The sequence below is a fragment of the Odocoileus virginianus genome, chromosome 10 (assembly GCF_023699985.2).
Source record: "Odocoileus virginianus isolate 20LAN1187 ecotype Illinois chromosome 10, Ovbor_1.2, whole genome shotgun sequence".
Taxonomy (NCBI): Eukaryota; Metazoa; Chordata; class Mammalia; order Artiodactyla; family Cervidae; genus Odocoileus; species Odocoileus virginianus.
Window position 1 is genome coordinate 32,681,014 of NC_069683.1, and position 21,889 is coordinate 32,702,902.

At 47.6% G+C, this 21,889-nt stretch overlaps 1 protein-coding gene across 5 annotated transcripts in view; it reads right to left on the reverse strand.

The window, feature by feature from the left end:
* Nucleotides 1-7,084: 7,084 nt before the first annotated feature.
* The window catches only part of TRIM66 (tripartite motif containing 66), a 37,552-nt gene continuing 22,747 nt past the window's right edge, over nt 7,085-21,889 (reverse strand). For all 5 annotated transcript variants that reach the window (XM_070473357.1, XM_070473356.1, XM_070473359.1 and 2 more), the window contains 10 exons: nt 13,253-13,786; nt 12,901-13,093; nt 11,459-11,519; nt 10,828-11,002; nt 10,222-10,511; nt 9,621-9,747; nt 9,230-9,304; nt 8,718-8,870; nt 8,085-8,303; nt 7,085-7,379 (listed from right to left, as the gene is read on the reverse strand). In XM_070473357.1, coding sequence (XP_070329458.1) covers nt 7,320-7,379; nt 8,085-8,303; nt 8,718-8,870; nt 9,230-9,304; nt 9,621-9,747; nt 10,222-10,511; nt 10,828-11,002; nt 11,459-11,519; nt 12,901-13,093; nt 13,253-13,786 — 1,887 coding nt within the window. In that variant the 3' untranslated portion in view covers nt 7,085-7,319. The remainder of the gene's footprint in view (nt 7,380-8,084; nt 8,304-8,717; nt 8,871-9,229; nt 9,305-9,620; nt 9,748-10,221; nt 10,512-10,827; nt 11,003-11,458; nt 11,520-12,900; nt 13,094-13,252; nt 13,787-21,889) is intronic.

The window sequence follows — 21,889 nt, forward strand, 5'->3', positions numbered from 1 at the left end:
GTCTTGGAAGTTTTATACATTATTGCCTTTCATAATTGATTGTCAAGAACTTATTCATAAGATAGCATCCAGATGCAGAGGAAGCCAGGGAAGGTGGGGAAGTGGATTATTACTAAAAATTAGGGAGAAAATGGATACTGGCAACAATTAGCAATCTCTGCCACAGTTTGATAGTGGCTTCTGGGGATTGATTACAGCCTCTCAGTCCTCAAAGCAAATCGTGGGCAAAGCCTCTAGGAGCTGACATCTGAGAGCCCTTCCCAGAGCCCAGGCATTCTTATTCTAGGAGGCCCTACAACACACATCAAATGTTAAAATGCATTCACAGCCTATAGTAAATAGAGTTTTTACTGCAAAATCTTGAAATTGTTTTCACAGTTTTTCTTTTTGAATTACTTGGCTAACAGTAATTTATTTAATTTACAATTGGCTTGGCTTTCTTAGCAATCATCTTGCTAACAAAGACGACACACATGATTGTTAAGAATATAGCAATCATTCAGTAAATAGAATTTCTTGTAAAGTGAAGAACTCTAACCAGCAAATTGTTTTTAAGTGTAATAAAATTTTAATGAAACTGTTATAAAATTAACAATTAATGAGTTTGACATAATGGTATAGTTTATAGACATGTAACTAGATATTAATTTATTTAGGTTTCGCCATTTTTAATTCCAACATGTTTCTGACATATTTTTGTAGGTCCCTGAAAAGCTCTCAGGCCCTGGATGCTCTGGGTCTACTTTCTAGTGGACAAAGCAGTCCACAGGCCGCCTGCGCAGAAAATGTGCTGCAGACCTACCTGCCAGGGCAGGGCGTGCTCTAGCAGGTGCCACAGAACCTGAAGAATGGGAAGCAGAGAGGCCCCCCTGGGACCTAGAGAAGGCTGGTACTAATAAAATTAGGAAGGAAAAAGCACAGCAGAAAGCTCAGGGCAGGTGTGGGGAAAGGTTTCAGGTACTTGGGCCAGTCTGAGGAGGGGATGCGGGAAGGGGTTTAGACAAAATTTCCAGGTCTCATTGTAAACATTAAAAGTGATGGTCATCCTTTCTTGAAACACAAACTCCCTTAGCTCCCCTGACACCACACTACCCAGTTTCTTTCCATCTCCCTGGCTGCTTCGAGGAAGAATGTTAAGGGCACCGGGGGATGGATGGCCTATGTGTCACGTGATACTGAGACACCCAAGTGAAAGTGTCCACAGGCCACAAGGTTTGTGGGTCTGGAGCTCTGAGAGTGGGCCCGTGACTTTACCAGATTCCTCAAGATTTCTGCATCTGTTAGGATGCTTAGTTGCAGGTAAAAGGATGAATTTTGGCTAATTTAAGCAGAAAATGAGTTTATTAAAAGATTTTTAAAGCATTTCACAGAATTATTGGGAAGGCCAGGGAACTGAGCTAAGAGCTCATTGGAGTGCTGAAGAAACTACCACTGCCATCAAGCACCAGGTCCTTCAGCTTGCGCTGCTGCAACTGCCGCCACAGGAACCCCACCTCGCTGCAGCCAGTGCTGTCACCAGAGGGGCGTCTGTAGTCCCTGCTTTACTTTCCCTTTCTTTTCTTTTTCTTTCTCTTTTTTAAAAATACCTATCACTGGACCAGTACCCAGGCTGCAAGGGATGCTGGGAAATCAAGTTTTAATGTATTCAGACTCAATAGTTAGAAGTGAGCTCTGCCTCCTGACTCCTGGGGTGGGGAATTCCCGAACCAAAATAGGAAAGAGGTTCAGATTCCATTCGGTCAGAATGAATGACAAATATTCACTACAATGTCCTTGCCCCGCACGATGACTGGAAACCACTGGGCAGAGAGGAACACTCAGGTTAGGTAATGGGAATGTCACTATATAAAGGATATTCCTGAAGTGTTCAGTGTCTAGAAGTGGTGGGCACTTTTTCCCCAGACCTCACCTCAGACTTGCTGCCTCTATTTCAAAGAACAGGCTGTGTTCACACAGTAAGAAGCAGAGAGTGGAGTTCCTTCCTCGTGAGAAAGCTCCCCAGTCTGCTCTTCCCCACCTTGTGTCTTAAGGATGGTGGAGTCTGGGGGTGAGGAGACCATGAAGTCGGTTCAACCATCTCCACTGAAAAAACACTCCAGGACACAATTACTGGTAAAGAAAAGTGCTCTTTTTTTAATTTGTTCTTGACTGTGTAGGTTCTATTAAGATCAGTGACACTTCCCCTTATAATGTTCCTCCCTCATGCCCCCAACCACCTTGGAGCCAACGGCCACGTCTAGAAGAGGCCTAGCAGGAACTTACCCTACACAGCCAACAAAGGGGTGCAGCTTGAGGAATGAGCACGTGGCTCTAGAAGCAGCACCAGCTACTGAAGACCTTCCTCAAGGCAGCTCAGTCTGGCCTGTAAGGAAGCCCTTTGCCCTGGCTTGGTCAAGACTCTCTAGCCATGTCCTCTCTTGTTCCCTGTGTGGCCTGAGCTTTAGAATTAGAATCACCATTACCATCTTGAGAGCTGGAGAGCCTCTGAGAGATCACTGTTTTCATATCTCCCTCCCCACCTCCTCCCGACGACTCTATAGATGGGGAAACTGTACCCAAGGTCACACAGTTCATAATTGGCAGAGTCAAACCTTAGGTATCTAGCATCTCAAATAATACATCTTCCGGTCATACCTTCTTGCCTCCAAGAAAATAACCAGCATCTGCCTCCAGCTCAAGAAACAACCGGAGCAAGCAGGTGATAGTGATCAATACAGATGGGGACGACCTGGCTCAAGGGGCCAGGCTGACCCTAGTTGAACCCCAAGCAAGTGATGAATCACAGAACTTCCTGATTTCCCTCCAACAGAATGTTATCACTGGCAGATACCCACTCCAGATGGGATCCTCCTCCTGGCTAGAGCACTGACCCATGCATGGAAACATGCTTACCATGATTCCATGCTCCTTGCCGGCTAAGGCAGGCTGTAAATGGTGTGAGGATCCTGGTGATGAGCTGCCCACCAGCTGGGTAATCCAGTTTACCAAATTTCTTCTTGGTAAGGCCTAATCCACATTTCTGGCCTGATTTATATAGGGCCTCTTAGCACACTAAAATCTGGCTAAAATCTGTGCCTGTGCTGGGAGAGACAGAATCAATCACAGATGCTGTCCTCCCAGCAGAGCTCATCCACACGCTTGGCATGAGGAGAACTGAGTCCAGGAGAAGAAATGAAGTCAAAGAAAAAAGGCAGACATGAAGGGTAGGGGAAGGAGCAGCCATGCTTCCTCCTGCCCATCTGGCTCCTGAAGAGGGGAGACCACGGGATGCTACCGATGGCGCTCCCTGTCCGTATCTCAAGGAAGGCTCAGCCTGTGTGGCTGAGAGGTAAAGAGGATAATCCAGACAGCTACGGTGTCACCGAAGCCAAGGAAAGAGGGTTTTTCAAAGAGGAAGTGGTAGATGATGTGAAATGCTGTAGGGAGTTCACGACAGTTGAGGACTGAAAGGTATTCGCTTGATTTGGCAACCGGGCAGTCACTGGTGACTTTTATGAAAAACTATATAGAGGATGAAAGAGTGACTAGGAAGAATCAATAAAAAATATTTTGTTAAGAGAAACTTGGCTGACAAGGGGAAAACGTAAGTGTAACAGACTCTAAGAAATTTTATTTTAATCTTGGGGAGACCTTAGTTTGTTTGTTATCTATGTGGAGGTAACCAGTGGAGAGTGTGGCTGAAGACCCTGGAAAATGGGAGCAGTGAGATAAGCGATGGAGCAAAGTCTTGGAAGACGCAGAGCAGGATTGAAGAAGTAGAGCACCAAACAAGAATAACTGGTAGGGAGCTAAGGACAGCTACACAGAGGGAAGGGCGGGGAGAGAAGCACATGAACAGTAAAAGTCTTGTTTTAGGGCCTCTCTTCTGTGAAGTAGGCAGTGAGGCCAGTCATTTGCTGAGAGAAACGATAAAGGGCACACATGGAAAGCAGAGTAATAACAAGTCAAAGATACACCAATCAATACCGAGAGCCCAACTGAGGCTCTCAGCTCTGAATCTGTCATGCTTAGGAGCCCAGAAAGAGGGAGCTAAACACAGGCTGATGCAGAAAATGGAGGATGGTTGATAGTTCCAGCAAAAGCTGGAGAGGATGAGGAAGTTCAGGATGCTGAAAAAAGCATCAGTGTATCACGGGACATGGGTTTAGGCTCAGGGGAGGAGGAGTCCAGGAGAAGACTGAAGGATTGGGAGAACAGAGAGCTAAGGTCTTGGAAACGTGTTGAAGGAGCAGGCAATGTAATTAATAGCAGTGGAAGAGTGGGAGAAGAGGAAGCACAGGGGATGTTAATCCAGAAAGGGCAGAGTCTCAGTTAAGGAGCTCAGGAGAGAAGACTGTAGGTGGCGCCATGGAGTGAAAGAGGAAGCAGAGCAGAGCCCAGGAACATATAGGGAGGGGTCTGTGTCTTAGGAGCAAGGCAAAGACCTGTTGCCAGAATTGGGTACAAGGAGCCAGAGTGCACCAGGGTTGATGGCAGGGTTCTCTGTGAAGACCTACAGAGCCTACAGAGGATCTGGGGGCTGCCACTTGCACAAACAGGCAAGACGTATAGTTGGCAACTGCTGGAAGTCAGGCAGAGTCAACCCACCTAGGTTCCAGAAGAGAGCACTACAATCTCCTTTGCATCAGCTGAAACCAGCCCATTCTTCTGTTTCTCAGCATATCCAAGAAACCCAATTTCTCTTCTAGGACTGCATTCTGTACCTTAAGAAGCCAGAACTCATTGCATTTTCACTTCATGACTTTGTCAATGACCAAAGGACTTAACTGATTCCAAAATGGGACCATTATAGGAATAAGTCAAAAATGGGATTAGCTCAAATGTTAACAAAGAGCCATTAAAGTCAGTCACTCAGCCAGTAGCCTTTTGTTTAATTTCTAAAACACCATGTTGTTTTCTGCATGCAAAAACAAAACAAAACTATGACTTACAACACTGGTGTTAAGTACACAGGAGAAGCCAGGAGAGGGCAGTGCTGTGGGGTAACCAGCGTAAGAATGGGGGGGCCACACACTCTTGGAGAAAAGGACACCGTACCTCCCACCCTCCCTGCTCAGGTGCTGAAAGGGAGCTTCTTGGCATGCAGGGTTCTCAGCAGTGGGAAGGGAGCATGAGACTCTCTACCACATCACTAAGGTCCCCTGGCCCAGCAGGCTACAAGTGGGAACAACACTGATACAAGGGAAGCCAAGCACTTAACTAAGTATTTCTGCTTCGTATTTGTGGTTTCCAACTGGTCTTGGGGGAAGATGTCAATCAGGTTTGAGACTGTCACAGCCCTCACCCAGCTGCCCAACACAAAGCACCGTGAAGGTGATCCAGAGAAGGTGGGAAGGTGACCCACACAAAGGAAAAATGACCAAGAGGAGTAATTAATGAGATAATTACAAAGAGAACCTTTCCAAGCCAACTAAATAGAGAAAAAGATTCAAAAATTGAAAGGGAAATGACCAGAGCCCAAACCATAAAGTCATATGAGCTCCAAAGAGCAGACGGTTACACCCAAAGATTGCCTGGCTACTGGAGTATTCAAGACTTAGTTACCCCAAACTAGAAAACATGATTACGGAAGCCCATCTGCTTAGGAGAGCTTGGCATGTGCTGGTGAGAGAATGGTAAGTCAGTGGGCATAGTCTGCTTTGAAGTGAAGATGCTCTCTCAGCCTGGGTGGAAAGGAAATGAGCAGTTCCATCCACTCACAAGGAGAGAAGAAATGTTTTATCTGATCAAAATGTCCCCATTAACAAGGGCCCTACAGACAAGAATTTCCTTAAACTGCATCTCTTGGCAAAAATAAAGCCATGACCTGCAGCTCCCTTGAAATTAGCTAAGCCATGACAGGACCAGGGAGAGCTGTCTCCAGGCCAAGCCAACATCAGCAACAGCTTCCTTCCCAACCAAGCCCTTGCCAATGAGGTGGCCTGACCCCCAGCATCTGTGTATGCCTTTTCCTCCCAAACTCCTTGCATGGACCATGACCATCTATCTGAGATGTAGCCTGGAGCTCTGCTCCTGTGGCCCCCAGAACACTTCTCTCTGAATTCCTGGAGAAATAAAGTTCTGAAGTTGCTTCAGGGTCACTAAAGGACACTGAAGAGGCTTCTATCAGTTTTACATCCCTGACAGAACTTCCATGAATGCTTAGGGCTGGCTCCTGCCAGTCCCTCTGACCTTCTCCAGCCTCCAACAAACAAAAGAGGGTGGGGGGCTACCCACAGAGTCTTGACTTTTTCTCAGCTATGGACAGCCTGAGGGCAGGCGAGTCAGAGGACTCACTTCTGATCTTTGGCTCTATGAAGTGGAGGAGTTGAGAGCTAGGATCTCTAAGCCGGAGGAGAGACCCAGCAGAGGGAGCTGGTTGTGGGTCATTCTCCTTGGCCCAGAATCTCTGTATGTGAAGCAGACAGCAGCTTCCTCACAGTTCTCCCAAGCAGAACTCGGGGTCTGGACCTCTGAATGGGCATAATGAAGGGGTGACCACCAATAATCACTTCTAAGAAGCCAATTCTGACACCAAAGAAGAGCTCTCAATCCAAGGAGGTGGCACAGAGGGCACACTCTGAAGTTAAAATCTTCTTAAGCCTGTAAGTAAGATCTGAGCTTGAAGACCTAAGTGGTCTCTGCATGGCCCCCCAGCCCCGTCAAGAATGCCACACTATCCAGAGCTCCACAGCGGCCACCTGCATCAGCATCAGGAGAGGGGACGTGAAGAACAAATACCCTGAAAACCGTGAGAACCCGAATAGGCACCAGTTGAGACACTGTGGCCTCTAGAAACCTCATTACCACACCCAGGGCAGGTGCCTCTGTCCGAGCAGGCCAAACAAAGGCAAACAGTGACAGTCTTTGGCTGTGCTAGGCCAAGGATCACAGGCCTGCGATAGCTACATCAGAACCTCTCTCCCTTCTTTTACCCTCTTCTGGGCCCAGGAGGAATTCAGATACATACGTTGCTCCTGAGCCCTGCACACCGCAAGGTGAGAAATGTCTGCCTTCATCAGCAGGGAGAATTCACCAAGGAAGGATGGTCCTCCTGAGCCTGACCAGGCGTGGTCTTGTCAAGTGGACCCTACACATCTGACTGTTCTGGTCACAGGGAACACCCCCTCTTTGCTGTTTATTACTGAAATCTTCTCTGTAGTGGATGCACTATGGCTCCCAAATAAATGCTGTACGATGCAAAAGGCAAAGAAGGGCAGTACAGGCTCGACAAGAAGCGTCTCACGTCCAAGATCCAAGGAGAATGCGCTGAAAGGTGGGGAGGAGGGGTCGACAGGAGGGGGTACCAGCTGCCAGAGTGCTTGGTCTCCTTCCAGCCCTCACACTTGGGAGATACTGTTGGCCAGGCGGAATGACACTCGTTTTGCTCTTTCATTCTCCTGAAAGAAAAAAAAAAATTTAGAATCAGGATGCCCAAATGTAGGGTTCATTAGTGTGAAAAGTCCAGACTGGGATTCCCCAGGGCCAAAGTGTTTTATTCCACCCCAAGGATGCAACTTCAAAGCTCACTGAAGCCACCAAGCACTGTGTGCCAAGTGTCACAGGCAACGGGAGCGGCTGGTGGGACCCTGGCACACGGTGGGCAGGCAGTACATGTTAGTGGGACGAAACAGCATGGAACTGACGTTTCAGGTCTGCACGAGTGAGACCAAACCAAAGGTCAGAGGAGATCTCTTTCCTGCAAGCAACACCTCTCCTTCATTCTCTACACCAAGGGGCTAAGAAGACTCTCCCTTTGTTCCAACCCAAGTGGAGATCAGGATTGAGACCAGAGCATCACAGTGTGGAATAACCAGGAATCAGGAGACCTGTTCCTGCTGCAAATTTTCGGGGTGACCCAGGCAGGTACATCCACCTCTCTGAGTTCCGAGCCTCAGGGGTCACTGGAGTTGAGGAGCCCCACACTGCTTTGCCTTCCACTTAGGCTGAGGGGTGGGAAGTGAGGGCTCCTTGTCCCTGCTCTCTTGTGCCACCTGAGCTGAAAAGCCTCACTTCAGGTTACCCTGTACCTGCTGCATGGGTGCCCTCCACCTGCCCAATCACCCACTCACCCACCCGCCTGCCAGCTGGCAGCAGCTTCTTACCATATGTCGCCGCCGCCTCTTGGGCTGGATGCCCTCCTGCATGTAGTGGGGCCACGGAAAGCCCTGGGGAGTGGAATACCCGCTCTCACTAGACACCTCCTCAGAGTCTGAGTCCTCCTGCTGTGGCTGAGCAAACCGTTTCTCGGGGTAGATCTCCTTCAACCAGCCCTCAAAGAACACTTCCAGGCAGCGGCCTGCCTCTGCAACCTCAGAGTCGGGCTGAAGGGGGAGGAGAGCAGTGATGATCTGGCCCTGATCCACCAGCACATCCCTTCCAGGCCCCTCAAGAGCTGTACAAAGAGCACAAAGCCTGGCTGGGTCTCCTGGGTGGCTCAAACTCTGCATTTTCTCAGGACGGAGGATAATCAGTTCAGTATCGTCAGCTCTCTAAGCAGAAGTAACCCTGACAGTCACCCACAGATAGCGAGTCACTAACAACCCCCATCTTCCTCCTGAGTTCATGCTGAGGCCCAAATGTGGGAGAGAGTTTACACACAGTGGCTACAGTAGGCCCCTGGAGGTCTGCTCCCAGGTCCTCATGGCAGCCCAGGCCCAAACCAGGCACCCCTATCCAGCCATGACAGTCCTGGGGGTCACTGGAAATAGAGGAGAGGGAAAACAGGGAAGACGTACATAATTGAACTTAGCACAGTTCCAGAACATGAGGCGGACGTCTGATACCACCTCCTCCGGGGTGGTGTAGTGAGCTGGGTCCTTCTTTTGCAGCTTCCTCCGGATGATCGACAGGTCCATGGGCCTCTTAATAATCTGGTAGTAATGTCGGGCCTTGGGGGAGGAGAAGAGGGGAAGCAAATAGGAAGAGAGAAGTGGAGGAGAAAAGTAAAGGAAAAGAAGGAAGAAGAGATAGAGAATGAGTTGGAGTAGAAGTAAAAGAACACAAAGAAGAGAAAGGCAGCAGGAAGCAATGTGTGGAGGGAAAAGAGAAAGGGAAAGGAGTAGTGTACATGTCAAGCAGGTCTGACGCAACAGCAGCTGTGGGCGGCTGTGGTGGCCAGGCCGCCAGGTCCCTAGATCATGCACAAATTACTCCTACTTCCAGCAGGCACGCTCCAAGCCTACCCTGGGCCCCACCGCAATCCACCCCAGGCCCAGGCCTCCTGCAGAACCAGCGAGTCCTTCCTTACCAGTGGGCTGACAGGTTCATGGAAGGGCAGGCTGAGGCTGTTGCAGCACAAGGACAGTACCAGCTTCTCACACTTCTGCAGAAACCAGAATGCGCAGCCGTGTCAGTCTGCCCTGGCCCCACCTCAGTGAGAATTAAACACAGTGACCCTGATGGCTTTGGCCCACAGGTATGAGCCGCTGCCCATACCAGGGCACAGCTCAGCCTCCCAGGCCAGAGGAAAACAGCTGGCAGAAGGAAAATCATAGCGAACCCCCATGGGCCGAAGTCCAGGCATGGCCCAAAGGAGAGGTACCAGAGAGGCTTCTCATCCCCTCAGAAAAGTCTCAGCCCCCATAGGCACAGGCAGGCCACCCCAGGTGGGAACCTTGTTCCCAGAGACCCCTCCCTACCTTCTGGTCATATATGTTCAGGCCAGGAGGGGCCCGCACTCCAGGCTGGCTAAAGCGGGCGTTCTCGCAATCGTACTCCATCTCGGGCTGGGTCAGGCTGCGGCACAACGTGCATACCCAGTCTCCCCTGCAGAGGCAAGGAGGCCACGTGAGGCCCCCCGCACATGTCCACAGCCCCTCCCTGCCCCTCTACCCCCAGACAGGCCTGGGGTGGGGGCTCCACGAGAAACCAAGTCCCCAGCCCCGCCCTACAGAGAATGGCTTCCTAGCAACAGGCTTGAAAAAAAATTCAGTTAACTCAGGATTAGTGAATCCAGAAAAACAGGAGTCAGCAAGGGGCTGGGAGAGACGTCAAGGGATAAATCTGCACAAGAGGAAGCTGGCAACAGAGGAGGAAGCTGGGAACAGAGGAGAAAGGGAGGCAGCCGCCTGTCTGTGTGCAGAAGGAGCAGAGAGAGCCACTGAGTCACAGACCTGCAGTTTACGCAGGCCAGGGAGGGGAGGGAGCCCCCCCCAAGAGAGCCCTGTGGGCTGGCCTGGAACAACCTCCCTTGGAAGACCACTGTGCCATCCAGGTCAGGGCCAGGGTGGCATGACTCACCCTGGGAAGCTGAGCAGAGCTGGCAAGTGGCAGGAAAGGTGGTACACTTTGGGGCAGCGGTCACAGCACAGCAGCTCCCCCCCGTTGAGGCAGACAGCACAGAAGTCCTCATTCTCTATGGGTACTGGGGGCCCCTTCTTGGCTCCAGGGGTTCGAGGAATGAGCCTGTGTTCTTCAGGAGATGCACTCTCCACCTCTGGGGGCTGCTGCCCAGCCAGGGATGTGACAGTGACCTTTCTTCCCCCCAGATTTGGGGCCTGGATGGTATCAGGCAGGTGGTCCTGGCTGACCTTGGGGAAGAAGTGAGTCTGAGTGGTCAGAGCGAGGCACCACGTTATTGAGGGAGGGAGAGGAAAGATGACAAGTTGGTGCCTGGGCACCAACTTATTTCAGGACCCCAAACCAGCCAGCCCCAGGAACACCAGGACTGCTCAGTCCTAGTGTGCCCCTCACAGACCCCAGGCAGCAGGGGACAAGGTGTGGCCGAGCAGCAGCCCCTCTCAGAGACTCGGAACAAGGCTGGAGCCAGGATTCTGCCAGGAGCAGAGGAAAGAGAGGCTCCTGGACTGGGCCAAGTTTCAAGGAGAAAGCAGAGAAAAGCGGTACCTTAATGGACATGCTGGAGGACTCAGAACCGCATTCTATGATCAGCAGGAAGCTCCCATCCTGATCATTCTTCTGCGGTTTCAGCTTGAACACCGGCATCTCGCCCGAGGAGGCAGCACAGATCTTGAGCCGCTCCAGGCGCACGTAGGGAATCTTGGGCTCATTACTGAACGGTCTAGGGCAAGAACCACATCCCTGGGTCTCGGAGAGACCACATTCCTCTGGCCTGACTGCTAAGTCAAGCTCATCCATGATCTCACAATTGAACTGCTGCTCAAGAACTCCTCAGTCCAACCCTCCACAGGCCCCTGTTCCAGCCCGCCACCAGCTCTGCCTAGTCAGGTCCCATCAGCCCCTGGGAGCCCTCTGATCAAAGGGGGATCCCTGTAGAGGGGAACTGCATCCAGAGTGCCTGCTTCACAGCACTGGACCCAGGACATCCTCCCACAACCATCCCAGACCCACAACCATCCCAGACCCACAACCTCACACCCACTCCAGGGTCTGAGGGCTGAAGACAGAGGCAGGCAAGCTCCAGATTAAGTCATCAAGGATGCTCACTTCCTGTGCCAGTCTCCCAGGACATGAAGTTGGATGGTGGGAGAGGGATATTGGGCCAAGGGTCTGTTACCTGATACTCTGGTTCCCTTCTGTGTTCAGCCCAAGGGCTCCTTGTTCAAAATTCTCATACTCTAAGACAAAAGACAAATTCATACATACATTTATGATAACACACGCTGTCACCCACACCTTCTACTCTTATCCACTATTCATACTGCAGTCACATGCCTGTCATACCCTCTTTACTCACACTGTAATCACTCATCATGGTGACAATACTACTCGGCTCCCTTCCTGAGGGGGGAAGAAGGCTACTTTCTTTTTCAAAGATAACACAGGTAACACTTAGAGGCTACCCAGGAGTGAGTGTTGGGTTAGGTGCTGAGGAGCCAGCATCTCACCTTCAGAAGTCACTCATTCCCCATGTATATACTGGTGTCACCTGCTCTCGGGAATCATTCTGTGCAGCCCCTTCCTTATCAGCCAAGTGCTGGGATTTCAGCAGAGCCTGAGAACCCAGCTCACCTTCCGGGGGCGAGAGGCTCCCGGGAGCCCTCCCCTAGAGGTGCAGTCTGTGCAGATGGGAGGGGCAGTGGGGAGAGAGGAGGACACTAGCATGTACTGGGGGCCCGCTCAGCACCGAGCACTGGCCAATGCATCTACTGACAAACAGGATTTGAAATATTTAATTGCTTAAAATTCAGGGTTGCATTATTGTGCACCGAGGAAGAGCCAATGTGAGGGGACAAGGGGAAAAATTTCTTCATCTATTAAATACATAGGTAACAGACTGATACAAACTACACATGCATCTTACACTGAACTAAGAAGGCCCTTAGCGTTCACTAGGTAGTTGCTATCTAACTTCCCAACCAGCCCTCACCTTCCCTGGAAGAAAGGTGCCTTGGCCTAGCCCCATTTGAGAATGGGTGTGGGGAGCTGAAAAGAGAATCAGAGTCAAGTCCAACCAGTCCAAATTCCCTTTACTGTGAGGCAAAAATCCACATCAAGGCCAGGTGCAAGGCAAATTCTTGTTCTACAGAATAAGTCAGCAAATGATTTCACTGTAGGTATTTTTCCCAGAAGCCTATGAAGTAGCTATGATTAACTCCATTTACAGGGGGAAAAACTAAGTCAGAAATGTTAGGTATTTTGCACACATTCAAATATAAAGAGACAGAGCAGGTCAGCTAACCCAGAGTCAGACGCGCTCTTGTCCCTAAGAAGTTTTGCCAAGCCCAGCCCTTCTCTTCCTGCTTCCCCCTACCGATAACCCAGATCCCCAAACTTCTGCCTGGGGAATTTTACAAGGAGGTTAATTCCTGGCCACAGTGAGGGAAACAGAACAGGCATCAAAAGGTCAATTCTGGACAGAGAAGTGAGGTTACTTTCTGTTGAGAGAAAGACGCTGTTCCCTCAGTCTCTGCCCTGCTGACCTCTGCTTCACCTGCAGTGCTGGGCCCACCTGCTCAAGCATGTGGGCAGCACGAAGTGCAGGCTGCCAAGTCTCACCTTTTGGGCTCTGGTACTGCTGCAGGGCCACAGATGTGCTGACCTCTGGCACCAGTGCGGGTTTTTTCACAGAGAGGTTAATTGGCTCCTCCAGGTCTGAGGGGATAGACAAGTCCTTGGAAGCATCCAGAGCAGAGGCTGTAGGGCCTTGTCCCAGAGAGTCAGTGAAGCGGGTAGAATCCTCACTTTCCATCTTTCAAAAGTGAAAGGCCAACAAGAATCAAAGAAATCAGACATTTCCCCTGTCGCTGGTCACAGAGCTGTTAAGCTAAGGCCAGAATGAGGCCTCACGGGCCACTCTTTTGCCCAGAGTTAAGCAGAGGAAGTGAAATGGCATTTCCCCAAGACCTACCTTACACAAGGCATTCCCCAGGGAGGGGTCAGCTCCATCCCCAGGGCACAGGCCCCCTGCAGTTCGGCCAGAACCAGGATTGCAGCCAGACCCAGTCTCCAGCTGCACATCAGAAGCTGGAAGCACACTTTGCAGAGGACAGGTTGCCAGGCTTGGCACAGTGTGGGTGGGGCCAGACATCAGGTTGGGTCCAGCCTGAGAGTGATCACTTGCCAGGCTTGTGATGGTCGGGGAGGGATCACTCATTAGGCTGGGCATGGACTGGGGTGGGCCACGCACAAGGCTGGGCATGGCCGGCAGGTGACTGGCTGTCAGGCTGGTCACAGCCTGGTTTTGACCACTCCCTAGGCTGGACATGGTTGGTGGGGGGCCACTCAGCAGGCTTGGTACCCCTTGGGGCATCACTTGGGGTGGGGCAGCTGTCAGGCTACTCTTGCTCTGCATCTGTGGCTCAAGGGTCCTCGCCAGCCTGGTAGATGACAGCTCCATCTCCAGTGTGTTGGAAAAGCCCATGATGCTCAGAGAAGTGGAATGCTACAGGAGCAAAGACAGGGGAGAGTCCGGCTGTTAGCTAGGAATGGTGGGAAGGAAAGGAGGGAGGAAGCCCGTAAGAATCCGATGCTCAGATTTCACTCTGCCTCAGAGTCTAGTAGCTGCAGGGAACTCAGACAGACCATGAAGTCCTGTTCCAATTTCCCTACACCATGGAGGTTGCTGGGCTATGACCCAGAGAGGTGGGCACAGCTGAGGACACTGGTATGCATGCATGTGTGTGTGTGTGTGTGTGTGTGTGTGTGTGAGAGAGAGAGAGAGAGAGAGAGAGAGACAGACTGACAGAGAGAGGGAGAGAGACAGCCTACCACTTGACCTGAGGGTGGTACAAACTTACACACACACATTATCAGCCACATCCCTCACCCCCATCTAGTACCTTAGCAAAGAGTCAAACTGCAGGAATATCTTTCCACATCACATGTCCCCCTGACTAAGCCACTAGTGGCCTTCCCTCCCTTCTGGGAGTCCTACAGGATACTTTCTGCTACATAAGAATGGGAGGAAGTTCAGAAGGCTCAAACCCTGATCTACCACAGACATTCTCTGAGATAATGCCAAGGCTTGGGGAGCCCCAGTCAGTCCTGGGGAACGTCAACCCCAGAGTCTTCTCACAGGCTTGTTCAGATCAACTCCAGCACCATCAGCATTAGACTGAAGAGTCTGACCAAGAGATGTGAAGGTCTTTTCTAGCCCTACTACACCTGCCAAAGCCGTTCTAAACCAGGGGCAGAGAACATCAGAGCAGCTAAATCTTAATATGGACAACTTGGACAATTAATGGGTGCGGCGATAACATTCCAACCCCCATAATTCTTTGCTCAGTTCTAACCACTTGGTGAATAGGCAGAAGAAAGACATATAGATTACTACACAGAACCCAGTGCAGTTTTTCAGGTTGGAGAAACAGACGGAGGGCAAGTGGTAGGAAGATTAGTTCTAAATGCAACCTTCAGTAATTTCTGTTTGATATCCAAGCCTTTTTTAAGACAAAAAACAACCATTTGACACCTTTTGAAAATCAAAGAGGAAACAAGGAGTAAATATCTCAAAGCTTCCAAGTCAGTATCTTAAACCTATCATTCTTTTCCCTGAGTAAGACAAATTTCCATAGGAAAAGAAATACTTCAAATACCCTCTCAAGTTTCCATATTATGTTAGTAAAGCTATTCAACAAAGACTGTCCTCACCTCAGTGAATGTCACCCTAGTCACCCAGTTCTTTGAGTCACATCCTAGGAGGGAGGCATCAGTGGGCACCCCACCTCCCTCACCCAAGCTAACACCAAACCTCATCAACTCCACCACTTGAACACCTCTCAACTATTCCCACTCTTCCTCTCTGCTGCTGGGGCCTGAGCCCGGGTTACACTTCATATTTTCCCAGACTACAATAGTAGCCTCTGTAGTGGAGAAATACTTTGACAGCACAAATCTGACCACATCAGTGCTCTGCATAAAACCATACTGCTCCCCACTGTGAAAATCCCTAATAAAGTTCCCAAGGCCTTGATGCTCTGTTCTCTGTCCATCTCTGCAGCCAGAGTTCATATAGTGGCCCTCTCCTATTCTTTGAGCTCCAGTCGCTCAGACAATTTTTTAGGTCCAGAATCATGACATCCTCTCCCTTACCCACTTCAGACAGATTGCTTCCTCTGGAACATTCTCCTAGCCCTGCCCCTGTTCCACTTACTTTCTGAATTCAGTTCACCTGTGAATCTTCACTCCCCTCTTTTACATTCTCATAACTCCTGTACTTCAGTCTCATAGCACAATCTATAATACTGTTTAATACATATGTCCCCCACCAAACTGTAAACTCCATTAGACTATGCGTGTGTGCAGTCACTCAGTTATGTCTGACTCTGTGATCCCATGCACTGTAGCCCTCCAGGCTCCTCTGACCATGGAATTTTCCAGGCAAGAATACTGGAGTGGGTTGTCATTTCCTCCTCCAGGGAATCTTCCTGACCCAGGGATGGAACGCTCAACTCTTGTGTCTCCTGCATTGGCAGGCAGGTGGATTCTTTACCAACTGCACCACCTGGGAAGCCCCACCCCATTAGAGTATGGATTTTGTCTGTTTTGCTTGTCCAGTGTTTTCCTAGACCCAGGAACAGTGCCTGGATGAACAAATGAATTAATGAGCTAGTCACAATTTTTTTTAAAACAATAATGCATGACTGTTTATTCTACAAATTGCATGCCCAATGAATAGAAGCTTAGTTCTAACAACTAAGTCTAAGTTTCTCTAAAACAATGCCCATTTTTATGTAGCTAAAATTTATTGAGAATTTATTATATACAATGAAACTTGCTAAGTGTTTTACATATATTTCCTCATTTAATTCTCACAGCAAACATTAAAGGGTTGTGAAGTTTAAAAGAAATAATCCATGTAAACATTTAGAGAAATGTCTGGCAGTGGGTACTCAACAAACTCTAGCTGCTGCTGTTGCTATACTGTTAATGTTATTATTGTTGTGGCCTTAATTTTATAATTGAGAAAAATGAAGCTCAGAGAGGCATCTGAGGTTTTTTATGTAATTGAAAACATAATTTTATAAATCTCAATTTCTATTTGTATTCATATATAGAAATACAATTGCTGTTTATATATTGAACTTGTACCCAGAGATCTTACTAAAGTCACATTGAGATCTTCTGTGCATACAAATCATGTTGCCTGTGACTAGTGAGTTTTATTTTCTCCCTTCACTTACATTTGTTTCTCTTGCCTTACTCCACTAGTTCAGACCTCCAGTATGAAGCTGAATAGAAGTAGTGACAGTAGCCATCTTACATTCCTAATCTCAAGGGGATCCTTTCACTATTCACCAGTATGACATTTGTCATAGGATTTTTACGGCTTTAGAATCCAGCTCTCTGGCACCAAAGCCACACTCTTCTTTCTAGCCTTGTCTGCCTCTGCCCGTCTCTCTGCTCACCCTCTTCCCTGATCTCTCCCACATTCTGTTCTTCCATCTCTTTGTCTTTCCATCACCTGCCCTTTGTCTCTCTTGATTTTCTTTTCTCTTTTCTTCTCCCCTAACCCTTTTCCCTTATTACTTATTTAACTGCTTTAGTAAAGCTTATAATTCCTATTCTTAATTTTCAGTTTTAAAAGCAGATGAGCTAAATACCCTTTGTTTCTCTACAGAAAAGTTTACTTTTAACATGTTTCTTCATAGTTCAATGGTCTTCAATAAAAACGCTTCAATTTGCTATATAGTCTAAGTCCCAAGATCAGAAAGGTGAGGAGGAAGAGGGATGGGGGGAATGCTCAAACAAAATGGGATAAACTAGGTATAGAGCCCAGCTTAAGGGACTGAGGCCAGAGGCCAAGGGCTATCTCAAACATACCCGGGCCTGCATCCCTTGACCCCTTGTTGCCCTAGTTATGCACTCATACAACTCTCTGATATTCTGTATTTTCTTATCTTTGGATAAGAATATCCAACAATCATTGTATTTCCTTTTATACACGATTGTCTAATCCTTTGAGCTGGATACTTTGACCGTCTCCCTATTTGACATGTATATTCAATGCAATCATCTCATCTACCAATGACACAGATAACTCTTAGTGAAATCCTTGGTGCCAAGCCTCAAGAGCACCAAAACTCATCTGGAACCATTCCAGGTACCAGATGGTCAGGGGCTTTACGTCACAAGATATACATGAGATTAAATTCCCAAAGACAAAACCTTCCAGATTAGGAGTAGAGGTCACATTTGTAGGCTATCAATTCTCCTTATTACATACCATGAAATGTGAGTTAACATGATAAAGGAGAGAGGGCATGCAGCTTGAGCCATGGAGGAATTGTGGAAACTCTGTTGCAGTTTATTTTGAGCTGGGCCTGCTGGACTTGCTCCCACAACACCTAGCAGACACCATGAGGTTAGTAACTTGTCCTGATACTGAACACTAGACTGATCTCTTTCCTGTTCATTTCTATAACCAATCTCAAAAAGGCCAAGGCTATCAGGAGTGGTATGAAGCTCTGGTAACAGTAACAAGGACCTGGGGAATGTATATGGGGAAATTCTAAGAAGAGACTCAGAGAAAGTGCGTTATGAAAGTTGGCCTCAATCCTGTTCTATAGGCTATGCAAATACAGTGGCATTTCTGAAAACTATCCTGTATGTTACTTATTTTTGATACCTCATTTGGCTCTCTGGAATGAATACAAAATATTAACACAAAAAGTCCTTATGTCATGTACAGAAAGAAAGAGGGGAGTTGAGATCCTCTATCCTACCCTGCTACAAGGTGAGTAGGGGCAAGGGGAGGGCCAACTTTCAGGGCCAGGAAAGCAGGCTGAGTCACTGGGGCTGTAAGGAAGGAAAGGTCTTCTCAGGAACGTGCTATAACTGGAGAAGGGCTTATGAGTATGGCCAAGTTGTCCAACATTTGGTGTCTCACACACAGGAGAAGCTTATATGTCAGTGGAGAAGGTGCTATCTGCCCTCTCTAGCACCTGGGATTGTTCAGAGGTCAAATGAGAGAAGATAAAAGTGTATGGCCAGCTGGAATGTCTGTGCAGGGCAATCACTGACACCTCCCAGATTAACTGACACCTTGAATTCATCTTTGCATATAAAACCTCAGACTTCATCAGTGAGCATATGTATTTTGAGGTTTGCAAGTAAAAATAAGCTATTTTCTAGTTCAAGGAGAAAAGCAAAAAATGCAAAAACAAAAAACCTCTGAGCATCAGCTCAGGTCATTTCTGACATATGAAGGGCGCTCTCTCTTACCTCCACGACCTAGTATCTCCTCACTTGCCCCTAATTTGGTCTCCTCTCAAATTATATGTCCCTATCCCTTTGCTCTCCTTTTCTCTTAATCTTTTTATCTCTGTTTGCAACCTGCCTGACCTGTGACCTGTCTAAATTGTATGAAATTTCAACCTCTTCTCCTGGTCACCTTTGTAGTCCTTTACCCATCTGACCTGTTCATCTGTGCTCTGTTACCTGCTGCCTTTCCTCTCCCCTTTCTCACCACCTAGATCTTTTTTCTGGAGTTCAATTTCTTTTTTGGCTGAATTCAATTTCTTTCTCTGAAGACCTGGAGTGCCTGCATTGCCATTCTAATGATTGCCACAAGATGCTGTCAAAATTCAGAGAAGACATTGTTCTTTCTTTTTAACAGGAAGGGAAATTGAGACACAGAGTGAGTACCCAAATTTTCCAAGCTCATAAAAGAATCCAAGACTGGGCCTAGCCTTAGAAACCTGCTGGCTGGTCTTGATTTTGTGCCATTAGGTAGAAAGCTAGTGCTCTAGTGTGATGTGATTGAGAAGTCAATAAACAGACACCTGATGCACATACCCTGAGTTTAATATAAATTTCAAGTTCGTACAGCAAGATAATATTGCTGGGGATAAAGCAGCACAGATAGAGTGGTGTTTCACAGAAATCAATTTGCCAGATATCTGAAACATACCTCTTTCAATAACAAAATGCAATTGACTTTAAAATATTATTTTGAAGGATAGTACTTCTAAAATGCTTTGCACACTACTCTGTCTTACTAAACAGAGTACCTGAGGCCGAATAGGCCATTTCTTAGTAACGTAAAATAATTCTGATGAACCTCTATTGCTGGGGTATTCTGTAGTTCATCGGTGCTTTAGGGAACTTCTAAGAACGTAGTAGGATTTAGCTAGTCCTTTCCGTGAACGACATCACATCATGGCACTTTTCCAGGTGAAGTTTCTTGTCTTCTCTCCTGTTTTTAGCTGCCATTATAGAAGTCCCGACTCCCTGCTTCTACTCTGCTTACTGCTATAATATAGAAAAAACTAAATATAATATTTTAAAAACTAAAAATTTCCAAAGAAAACCATATAACTAAGCTTGCTAGATCAAGTTGACTAAATTGGGCTTGTAGTCTCATACAGAATATAATATGTGAGGTTTGTGGCAACTATTCTTGTTGCTGTTCTGAAGCTTTGCCTGCTTACTTCTGGTTTCAGGTTTTGATTCTAGGAGTTAAACTTGTCAAAGACTGACCACCATGTATAGGTACAGTAGGAGAAGAGACCAATGACTTGTGAGTTGTCTTTTGGAAACATACTGAAGGCCTTCGCCTTAGTTGAAGGAAATAGATAAGGAGACAAGGATGCATGTAAATAGATTTGTGAACTAAATCTTTGGATATTTGAGTGTTTCAACAGCTTCAGATTAAGTAGACTGGTTTAACAGCAGTAGATCTTGACACAACTGAATCAGATAGCTGAGTGGGGAACTAACTTTTGCTGCCAGTGGTTTCACAAGTTGATTTTTAATAGGAAAGTTGCTCTTCCTGATAGTAAATGTCCCACCAGCTCAATGAAAAATTCTTTTATGAAGTAAGGTTGTTGCTACAGATGTAACTATGTTGATATCTGCTAACCAATGGTAGTTAAATGGGAAAACAACCATGGCTGGTGAAAAGAAGAGAACTGAAGAGTATCCAGCCCCCTGATGATCCAAGAAGATGGGGAAAACAAAACAAAACAAAACAAAACAAAGAGGATCAGGGTCTGAGGCAGAAGGAAAAAGCAGAGTCCAGTGAATCTGAAGTGAAGGCTAGAATGAGTGGAACCTTTAAAATCCAAATTTTGGAGACGTGGAAGAACTGGGCCAGAGGTATTTTTCTTGGGCTGGGTTTGTTAAACAAATTTAAAGGTCTAGGAGCAAGACCTATTTTCTCATGGACCAGGAGACCTAGACAAAGATCTTAGGTTTGGTCTGTGAATGAAATCAGGCTAGAAGGAAGGAGATAGGCTTCCTTAAGAGTATAAAATTCAGGAAGCCAGACCTGGGGAGTGTTTGGCTCGATTCCTATGTAGGACAGTGTGCACATCTCTGTACAGTTCTGCACTGCTAACCGGGTCACAGACTGGGCCATAGGAAAGCCTTATCAGGCCCTGGAAGCATTCTGAGCAAAAGCTGTCAGTGCCAGGCTTCAAGGAAAAGACAGTTGCTTTTGGAAAAGACATGGATGAAAACCCATGATCTGGTCCATAGCCATGTATTTGGAGACTGTGAAGGCAGGGTGCCTAGTTTTTCCTCACTTATGTCAAGGTTCAGAATATGCATTTAAGCAAATTATTTTCCATCTCTGGGCTTGAATTTCCTCCTCTATAGGTGAATGTAAATCTCACTGAGTTTTAAGAATCAAATCAAGAGCCCAAGCATCAAAATGCTTTGATAAAGGCATAAATGCTATTCATCAGGTTCATGATCCTCCACTCTTCTGCATCACTCTTAATAATCTGGACCACAGGAATGTCAAATACTTCTGCATCATTTGCTGACAATATATCCCAGACTCCGTTGAAGCCATAAGCAGTAACTTCCTGGCCTCAAAGTCCTCTGAAGATCTGGGGCCCCACTATGAGCAGAAGAGAGGTCCCTCTTGCAGGTGAACTGGGGTTCAGCTAGAGCTCTCTGTAATGCCTACAGCCTTGATTCCATGAGGGCTGACAAAAGGAGTGTGTGTATTTTTCCACAGTGGACTAGTTCAGAAGTACGAAACGAAGCCATCGGAATGTCTTCCAGTTTCACTTGGTATTTAAAGGGGTTCTGTTGTAAAGTTGTCTTTCTTCATCATCTTTTTTCAAAGTGGCTGAACCAAGATTAGAAAGCTTAGGCAACAGCAGCTGACAAACAAATGTCCAAGTTCATACAAAAACATTCTGCTGGCGGCACGGAAGGTGGTGGGGTAAAATGCTCCAGAGACTGCAGAGCTCAAGTCACTAGAAAACCCATTCTAGAACTTTCACATCTCATTTGCAGCAGCAAGCTGTTTTCACTGTCAGCTCATTTAGTACCATCTCCTAGGTACGTGTGCACAGCTGCTCAGCTGAACAAAAGTCCTCCTCGCAGTGACACGAAGCAGCTCCAAGCAGGAGTAGGTCTCTGTGGAACACACGGAGCTGTGCCCGCCGCCACAGTTTCCTCTCATCTGAGGACTCAGACAGACTTCTGACTTCCCCTGGCACTTGCCAGCCAGTACAGACCGAGGAGTAGGCTGGGAGCTAAGTGCCGTTACCAGATAAAGACAGCCAAGACCCAATGAGGATGGGTCCTA